The sequence below is a fragment of the Taurulus bubalis genome, assembly GCF_910589615.1.
Source record: "Taurulus bubalis genome assembly, chromosome: 16".
Classification (NCBI taxonomy): domain Eukaryota; kingdom Metazoa; phylum Chordata; class Actinopteri; order Perciformes; family Cottidae; genus Taurulus; species Taurulus bubalis.
In genome coordinates this window covers 8,182,439-8,192,015 of record NC_136604.1, presented here as the reverse complement: position 1 = coordinate 8,192,015, position 9,577 = coordinate 8,182,439, and the positions used below count along the sequence as shown (strand labels likewise).

General features: G+C 39.7%; 1 protein-coding gene across 1 annotated transcript; it reads left to right on the top strand.

Moving 5' to 3' along the window:
• Positions 1 to 3,022: 3,022 nt before the first annotated feature.
• setdb1a (SET domain bifurcated histone lysine methyltransferase 1a) lies at positions 3,023 to 8,071 on the top strand. Its single transcript, XM_079232219.1, has 8 exons — positions 3,023 to 3,149; positions 4,195 to 4,299; positions 4,599 to 4,931; positions 5,126 to 5,299; positions 5,466 to 5,667; positions 5,780 to 5,853; positions 6,768 to 6,958; positions 7,065 to 8,071. Exons 2-8 carry the CDS (start codon positions 4,200 to 4,202, stop codon positions 7,170 to 7,172), a joined length of 1,182 nt encoding a protein of 393 aa, XP_079088345.1. The 5' UTR covers positions 3,023 to 3,149; positions 4,195 to 4,199; the 3' UTR covers positions 7,173 to 8,071.
• The last annotated feature ends 1,506 nt before the right edge of the window (positions 8,072 to 9,577 follow it).

Sequence of the window (9,577 nt, the reverse complement as noted above, 5' to 3'; positions counted from 1 at the left end):
TGGAGCTACAGTATCAGGTGACAGTGTGGTGACACACGCCGCGCGGCACCTGGCTGGCACACTTTTGGTAGACCCACTACTGCCAAAACACGTCTCCAATGTTTTTATAATCATCCTGAGTGGAAGCGTTGGTCTTCATCCAGCTTGAGAGTTTGAGAGTTGATCAACTTCTTTTTTTCCATGTGCCTCTTGAAAAAAGAAAGAAAAAAGAAACCAGTTCTCGTTCCTCCCTCCTTCCTCTGCCACTTTCCCCTCCAGTATTTTTGGCTTCAGCCTAAAAGGCCTTCTTGGCTAATTGCACATGGAGCAGGATCACTTTACCCCGGTGCCTCCACGCTGTTCTTGTCACTGGCAGCCTCACTGTAACAATCTCCGCTTTAAAAAAGCAGCAGGGTCAATTTCCACCCGGCTCTCGCATCTGGCTCCACAATTTAATTGCTAATGCGTCTCCTGTTTCTACTGTTCCGACGTCTGGGCTTTCCTCAACACCCCCTTCTGTGTCCGGTCCTACTCCTCCTCTGTAAATCTTTGCCTTTCCTTTCACATTACGTTTCCCCTCCTTCCTCCGTTGCCTTTTTCGGCCTTGCATAATGAAAAAAAAAAGCTCAGTGTCACCTAAGGTGCTTGAGTTCTAGTGGTGTGAAGTCTAATTGGCGACAGGTATGGAGGTCCCTGTGACAGGAGAACAAAGGCGCCGGGGTGTTTGATTCACTTGTGAGCTGTGTCGACTGTTATTCAATTCCTGCTTAAGTATTAATAAAGGCTTTACATGCCAGGGGGAGGTCGCAAGGTGCAAGTGCATGCTTGGGTGTCTCGCACGTGTATGTATGTGTGTGTGTGTGTGTGTGTGTGTGTGTGTGTGTGTGTGTGTGTGTGTGTGTGCGTGTGTGTGTGTGTGTGTGTATGCGCTAATTTGTGGGCTGCTCATTTTTCCTGTGATGATCATGAGAGGAGGGGGACAGTAAAGTCTTCGGTGACGGATGACCGTCTTATGTAACTGGAGTAAAAAGGGACCTCAGAGGGAGCCGAGGCAGAGATGCTATGACGCTTTTAAAAGCTTTGGATGAGCGGTGGAGAGACTGCAGCCACAAACACCTGATGACGACGCAGAATGGTGAGTTTGAAATGGAGTGAGAATGTGTTTCATCTTTAAAATCATGTGCTGCTGTCAGTTTTTTTTTTTTTTGATTACAACCACTTTGTGACCTTAATGCTGAATTTGTCTTGTCATGTTTAAAAAGTACAAGCGATACTTGTTTCTTACTATCAAGTTTCCATAATTCATTTTCTGACCTCATCTATCTCTTTTATTGAAACCTGAAAGGCTTCGCTGTGTTCCTCTAAAGAGCAACCAGACACAAAAAGGATCAACACTGATAGTAAATATCCCGGAACAGCATGGTCCGGGTGTGTTAACTTGACAATAAAGTCATGTGATAATCAATTACGAGCGTAAGTCATTTTTCAAACTAAAATATCAAACGTTCTCTGGTTCCACGTCCTTTGAAATTTAACATTTGAATTGTTCTTTGTTTAATGTGACAGTGAACCAAATAGATTTGGGTTTTGGACTGTTGATTGCACAAACAAGGAATTTAGAGACAATATCTTTCCAGGATATTGTGATGGTAATAAAATCTGTAATTAATATAATTACAGGCCTAAAAAAAAATAAAAGAAGAAGAGAAAGATGACATGCAACAAAAGTCCCAGAATCAAACAAAGGACATTGCAGACATACGACATGCTTTAAGTAACAGGACTTATGTGCTGTCTCGGCATTCAGAAGATATCATTTCTTTAATCTCTGTATGTTTTTCGGATTCATATTTCTGGCATCAGGTAGCCTAATCCCCATCATCTCGAGAGCAGCCATGCACACGCCTGTCCTTCTCCGAGAGTGGTGGTGCTGAGTTTACATGGAAAACAGTGAAAGAAGGATCTGCAGTCGCCATCGCCCACATGGACCAGGCTCCTCGCCCCGCACCACAGTTTGAGGTCGACGTGGACCTGGGCTTCGCTCTCTTCTTCCTCTTCCTGCTGTGTTTCTTTCTGCTGGTGACGGTGGTGCGCTGTGCCCAGACTGTACTGGATCCTTACGGCTCTATCTCCACCTCCACCTACCAGGAGGAGCAGATCACCTGAGAGAGAAGAGAGAGGGAGGTGGTATCAGTCAGTAACTATGCAGGACTCACTCTCACTGCTGTATTAATATATTGTTTTAGACCATGCAGTTTTGAATGGATTTGAAGTCGACACCACATACATGAGACAGGCCACTTCTGAACAAAAAGGAGTCGTGGTTGGGCTACACTCTCATGGAAGTCACAAGACATGTATCAGGTTGTGTGTGAGTGTTTCCGTCTTAAATACCTTTCAAATAACCGATGGGTGGATTACTCAATGGACCTCCAGGGTTCCGAGACCTGAACCAGCCAGAAAGTGAAAGAGCTCGTCAAAACAACAGTTTGTCCCTGATAATGATCTGTCAATAACAAGCCAATCTTAAGAGCAGTCATATTTGTATTTTTTTTTATTACACATTTCTTTATTTTTTTATTAAAATATTTACAACGGATGCAACGTGCAAAGCTGGGCTATGAGCCAACGTTCATATATAAAATAATAGTTACAAAATGTACATGTCTGTGACCACTCGCTGTAAATCTGTCCATAGAATAGCTGTTGAAACAGCAGCGACTACCACATGTGCTTCTCTGAAGAGACCTGAACCTTCCTCTTCAGTAGTAGGCCCACACCCATCTGTGCAGCTATCCGGAAAATCGCACATCTGAGAGAAAATTGCAACTGCAACGATAGAAATTACATTTATTATGTTATACAATAAACTCTTTGCATGTCATGTCACCTCTGAATTTGGGATATATTCTTTTTGACCGTCCATTAAAAATCAGATAGACACCCTTTGGTTTATAATCCGGAGCCATCCATCCACTCCATACCAGCTGGTGGTGGCATTGCACCATGTTGGTGTTTGCTACCGCTTTGAAGAAGAAGAAGAAGAAGAAGAAGAAGAAGAAGAAGAAGAAGAAGAAGAAGCAGAAGCAACAACAACAACAACAATAGCGACGGGAGCCAAAAGTAGTAGAAGAAGAAGCAGCACGATCGCGGAGAGCCACATAACGGATGTAAGCTAACTGCATAATAACAGACGTCCAAAATTGAGAATGCTGGTTATTATGCGAATTGTGTGCAATTCAGTATTTTAGAAGAATCATTGTTCAAGTAATTTAGCATATCTTGTGTGTTCTTATGTTTTATATTCGTGACACAAACCCAACACAAAGGTGTAGCTGTGTGCGTCTCGGTTAAAGATGTTGTATTTCCAGCGCTAGCTAGCGGTGTTTGCTAGCCCGACAGCTAAACTAGCTTCAGTTATTGCCAAAGATCACCGACACACAAAACGCTTAGCTATCTTATCTGCACTGTGGCGGAAAGGACACAACGTCAGGTAAATTGACAGCTTTTTTTGTTTCGTATTGACCAACGCTAACGTTTCACCTTTAGCATGAAACTAGACTAGCGTTACGTAGCGTTGCATGACTGATCTTCTGATATATTGTCATCTAATCACTAATCATTTGGTGAAATGTCAAAATAAAGAAGTCCGAACACACCAAAGCTCCTGTAATGCTCCTGTAATCTGTCCTCGTCGTGACTATGGCATCGTGTCTACAGGCTGTCAACATACCTGTTTAGGCTGTTAGTCACTCCAAACAAAGATTGCATACGATTTTGGTTTTACTTTGAAAATAAAAGTCACCAGGAGGTAGTTGAAGTGTCACGAAATATCAGCTAATACTTGGCTTATTGTGTGATTTATTTCAGTGAAACTGGATTGTTATTTATATGTAAAGGCAGTGTTGTAGTGATGATATTCTATTAGCTAGATTGGTGTATTCAATATGATTGTACTGTAAGCGTATATATGCCCTGTGTATGCCCTCCAGTACACCACTGTGATTAGTTGCTGATGACAGCGGGACTGATAAAGCAACAAAAGCAGATAATTGCCCATATTGACTGAAAAGATATAAGATGATATCAGACCGCTTACTGTCCAAGCCAATATAATTGTGGGGATCTATTGTGCAATTTGCGTCCTTACATTTGGGCTATATGCTGGAGTTCAAATCCTTATTTTAAGTGTGTGTCTGTGTGTGCGAGTTGCAGTGATTATGGAAGTTGATGAGATGGAGACGAGAATACCGGAGCTCCAGGAGTCCGACAAGAGGGTAGAAAACCAGACAAAGAGAGATGAAGAAAGAGATGATGAAGGTAAAACATAATGGTTTTAATTGAAATATAAACTTGGTAGCCTCAACTTTAACTTTGTTGTCCAAAAATAACATTCTTGGTAAAAAAATAAAGATATTGTCCTTAAATTGTAATGGGAAACAGGTTTAAACAATATAGCTGAGATGGAAACAAGCTCCAAATTATCATATTTGAGAAGAATATTTTGCATTTTTACTTGAAAAAAATAACTCAAGCAATTAATCAATTATCCAGGTAGATGCCTGTAGGCGTTTTGTTTTTTGCAAGCCACAATTTCACCAATGCTTTTTTCTTTGCAGAAAATATGTCAGATTTCCCATCCAAGTCCTCCACAAATGAAGCTCCCAGCAAGGAGACACAATTGAAGGACGGTTCAGACTTGCTCCATGTAAAAAGTGCAGTGGTGGTCTTGACCCGACTCCCTGACTATAAGATCAGCGCTCTGAGACCACCAACGCCTCTGCAGTTCTACAGTGAAGACGACTCCCTCAGCAGCTCTGATTCTGATATGCAGTGGGAACCAGAAGATGATTCTTGTGATTCTGAATTCTCGCTTTCACAAAAAAAAAAGAAAACTGGAAAAAAAACTACTGCACCACACACTAGCAGGATAAACAACAACAACCTGAATGGTAATGCCGTAACCTGAACATGAACACCACTATCACTCACAAAGGAAATATCAAATCAATCACCACCATGACAATTTTTAAATGTGATTTGTACGTCATATTTATTTCATGAAAATTCCCATGCTCAGTCATTCGTATGTAACAATCCCTCAAGTGTGTACATTTCAAGATACATATTTTGTGTTTTTCCACAGGGTCAGAATCAGCCCCTGTAATAATATCATCGGCTTTTGCCCATTGCTCCAATGAAACCACGAAGAGCCGGCCCGACTTGCCAGAAGTAGAGATCAATGTGGACATGGTGGTCCTGGCCAGGAGGAGATCCATGAAATGGCACCGTGGGAAAATAATCGATACAGTAACAAAGGGTAAGAATATGCATCTTTTTGGTGGGAAATTGTGCCTTTTATTCAATATGTACACCCACGTTTTTACTTGAGTATTGTTATATAAACAATGTTCACTTCTGTAAATAATTTGAAGCAAAGAATGAAACAATGGGGATTTAACTCATTGACGTTTTGGTATTTGCAGAAGATGGACGGGTGAAGTACAAAGTTGGTTTTGAAGAAAAGGGGAAGAGCCTCGTGTCTGGCCACCACATTGCCTTTGACACCACCCCGAGGCTGGAGCAGCTGTTTGTCGGTGCTCGTGTGGTGGTCAGGTGTCAAGAAAACAAGTTCCTGTTCCGGCCGGGTGTTCTGGCAGAGCTCCCCAGCAGAAAGAACCGCTTACGGTATGTGTTTGAATGAGTGTTCATCATTTTAGAAGAAACTAATACCTCCTTACAGAAAATCAAATTGCTTTAGGTAAAATTTGATTGAATGTAATTTACTTACATTTTCTAGGTTCTTGGTCTTTTTGGATAGTCACAGGCCGGTCTACGTTGGTTTACCTTTATTTCACTTGGTGTGCAGACCACGTAAGTTTGGCTGTTTACACACTCACTTTTTTTTTCTACACCCAAATACAACTGTACATTCTCATATCCTGCCTAGGGCCTTTATTTATCTCTACTGCAGAGAGAACAAGACTTTATCTAAAACTGATTAGAGACGGACCTTTATTTCTATTTCCCTATTTTGTTTCACTTATCCATTATTCATATAATGTAAGATGGTGCTTTTAAGGTACATTGCACAGTTGTTGATCTTTAGTAGCATTATGGTGCAGGTGCCTGTTTAGTTTGTATTGTGCACACCTCACCAATCACTAGAGACAAACATATCTGGCTGAAACTAATAGCATTTTAAATTGGTATCGATGCTAACTTTGGTGCGTGTTTTAAGAGTGAAGTGGACCAAAATGAAAACAAACTACAATGACTGCTATATTACAAAGCGGAGGCCTTCATAGTACTAACTACAGCACAATCCTGAAAGACGTGTGTTGTGTAGCAAAGCGGGCGTGTCGTGTAGCAGCAAGACTAGATGGATCCTTTTCGACATTTCAATAATACCCTTTTCTCACGAAAATAAACAAATATATTTGTATTTTTTTTAACTTGGGGGTTAAAAAAACAGCAATAGACTCCTTTAACCTAGCCAATAGGAAAGTATAAAAAGTGGCATGGATGCCAGTGAAAAAAGATAAGGGGATTACTTATTTTTTGAATATCTGTTTCTTATTCGGCCTCTTCAAGTTGCTGCGTCCATCCGGGTGTCGTGTTTCTCTCACTGCCGATCGGAGCTGATAAATAACTGTGACTACAGCAGAGTCATCTGCCTGGGGATGCATGCAGATTGTAACCTTTCCCACTGCAGTGCTAGTGTATGTTGGACAGTGGGAAAGGGATTTAAGAAGAGTGTCAGACTCTTTCTTTGTTTTTTTTGACAGTGGAAAATGTTCTAGATGACGTGCCAGACAGTTCTCACAAGGCTTTCATGACGCAATACCTGAAGGACTGGCCGTACCCACATTTAACCCAATACAGGGCCGGTCAGAGCCTTAATGTCCTGTTATTTGGAACCCAGCAGAGGTGTACGGTGCAAATGCTCGACAGCAGCTTGATGCATGTCGTTTTTCAGGTCAGTATCATATAGCACTGCTGTCGTTTAACTATTGATGTTATATTTGGTTCAACTTCTGTGGTAAAATGTTGGAAAAAATGTAAAAGTTGTTTTTGTCACTCAGGATAATCCACGTAAGGAGTGGCTCCATCGAGGCTCCATGCGTCTTGAACACATGGCAAGATTTTTGGAAATGAAAAGAGCGGAGGAGCACAATGATGATTCTGACTGAAAGCCCACAGACAACATAATAATGTTAGTCTGGAATATACATGAATAGAAAAATGTAATGTATTTCCCATATTCTGTGCCATTTAATTTTTTTGGAAAGGTTACTGAACTAGTTCAGCTCATAAGATTTGCAAATAATAAGGGAAGCCCACATTAATCACTCAAGATGGACATTTGATTAAATCTGCTTTGCTTAGTTTTTTTTATTGTTAAGAGTAAAAAATTGTCAACTTTGCATGTCGCAGACAAAAATAAGCTTCCAGTTTTATTCTTTGTTTAACTTTTTCACAGCGTGACACTTGGACCCAGATCGGCGATTTAAATGACGCATTAATGCCGACTTTTGTATCGATTAAATAATTGTAGTGATATTTGTTTTGTAGATGTTGATGAGTTCTGGGAAGCTGGAAAGACCGAGTTGGATGTCACAGTAAATATTTTTGCAACATATTCTTCAGTTGTTAAATTTGATTTGGATATGTCCTAATTACATTACAGACAATGTATTAAGCTGACACATTTATTTATGTTAAGTGGTGCATTCGACCATGTGGGGACAACAATAAAAGTTGCTGAAAATATGCAAGTTCATCCACTTCCTCAAATATGCTGAACTGCTTTAAGTGCTACATTTAGAAACAAAAGATGAAGACAAGTTTTAAACGTTTCTATTTTACGGGCCGTGGTGCAGTGAACTGGTATGGGGAGCTTGTTCCACCATTGTGGAGCCAAGACAGCAAAACTTTTTGACCTTTTTTCAGCAGCAATAAAACAAAAATGTCTCCAATCATTTAGTTCTGGGCCCTGTTCTTAATATGTGAATAACTGTGTCCCAGTTTAGAATGTTGACAATTTGGCGTGAGTCAAAACTGGCATAATCTACATCAGGAACTGTTAGAAAGCCATTTGTATATAAATATCCATTCATGAATGCTTCACAGTAAACCATCTGTGTCATGATCCTGCTCTGTCTAAGATTCATAACAAAAGACTGTTGATGTAATGATGATTTTAGATGAGAACATGCAGGTTATTGTAAACCCACCATGATCGGTAATTGTCACAATTACATTGTCATAATGCCACTTCACCCATACTTACACATGATAAAACTAAATAAGAATAAATACAAGTTTGTAAGCAAGAAACACTAGAGAAAATGTTATTACATCTGAAAAACACAAGATAGATAGAAAATGTGTGCTAATTTGGGGGCCGCTCATTTTTCCTGTGATGATCATGAGAGGAGGGGGACAGTAAAGTCTTCGGTGACGGATGACTGTCTTATGTAACTGGAGTAAAAAGGGACCTCAGAGGGAGCCGAGGCAGAGATGCTATGAACGCTTTTAAAAGCTTTGGATGAGCGGTGGAGAGACTGCAGCCACAAACGCCTGATGACGACGCAGAATGGTGAGTTTGAAATGGTGTGAGAATGTGTTTCATCTGGTTTTTGCTAATCTGGTTCCCTTTTAAAATCATGTGCTGTTGTGAGTGTGTATTACACATTTTGTAATAGTTACAGAATGTACATGTCTGTGACCACTCACTGTAAATCTGTCCATAATAGCCTGTTGAAACAGCAGCGACTACCACATGTGCTTCTCTTAAGAGACCTGAACCATCCTCTTCAGTACTAGGCCCACAACCATGTGTGCAGCTATCTGGAAAATCTCACAAATCCTTTGTCTGAGAGGAAATTACGGCTTTATAACAAGTCACCGCTTGCTAGTTCCTCTGTGGACTAATTCCTCCCTGTACCATACATACTTGCATTTTGCACTTTCTACTGTTTATATAATTTACTTAATTTGAATACACTCTGCGGCTGTAAATATATATATATATATATATATATATATATATATATATATATGTATATATGTGTATATGTATGTATATATGTGTATATGTATGTATATATGTGTATATATATATATATATATATACATATATATATATATATGTATATGTATGTATATATATATATATATATATATATATATATATATATATATATATATATATATATATATATATATATATATATATATATATATATATACATACAAACAATGATATGTGTATATATACAATGATATGTGTATGTCTGTGAAACCAGTACAAAAAAAGCAGGGTTGTCATATTTTGTTTGAATGTAAAAATACTTTACAGTGAAGAATCAGGGTAACCATGACAACAACAGCTGAGGTGGTGACGTCATCAAGTCAGCTGCTGTTCCAATTGCAGAAAGACCGTCCTGCGTTCTCCTGTCCTTGAGAGTCTGGACTCTCAAGTCCAGACTCCCAAGACCAGACTTCAGAAGTTCACAAGCCAAGACCTGTGTGCTTGGTATTGAGAAACGGCCTGTATGTACTTTGAATTTTTGCATTTTCTTTATTTAATTTT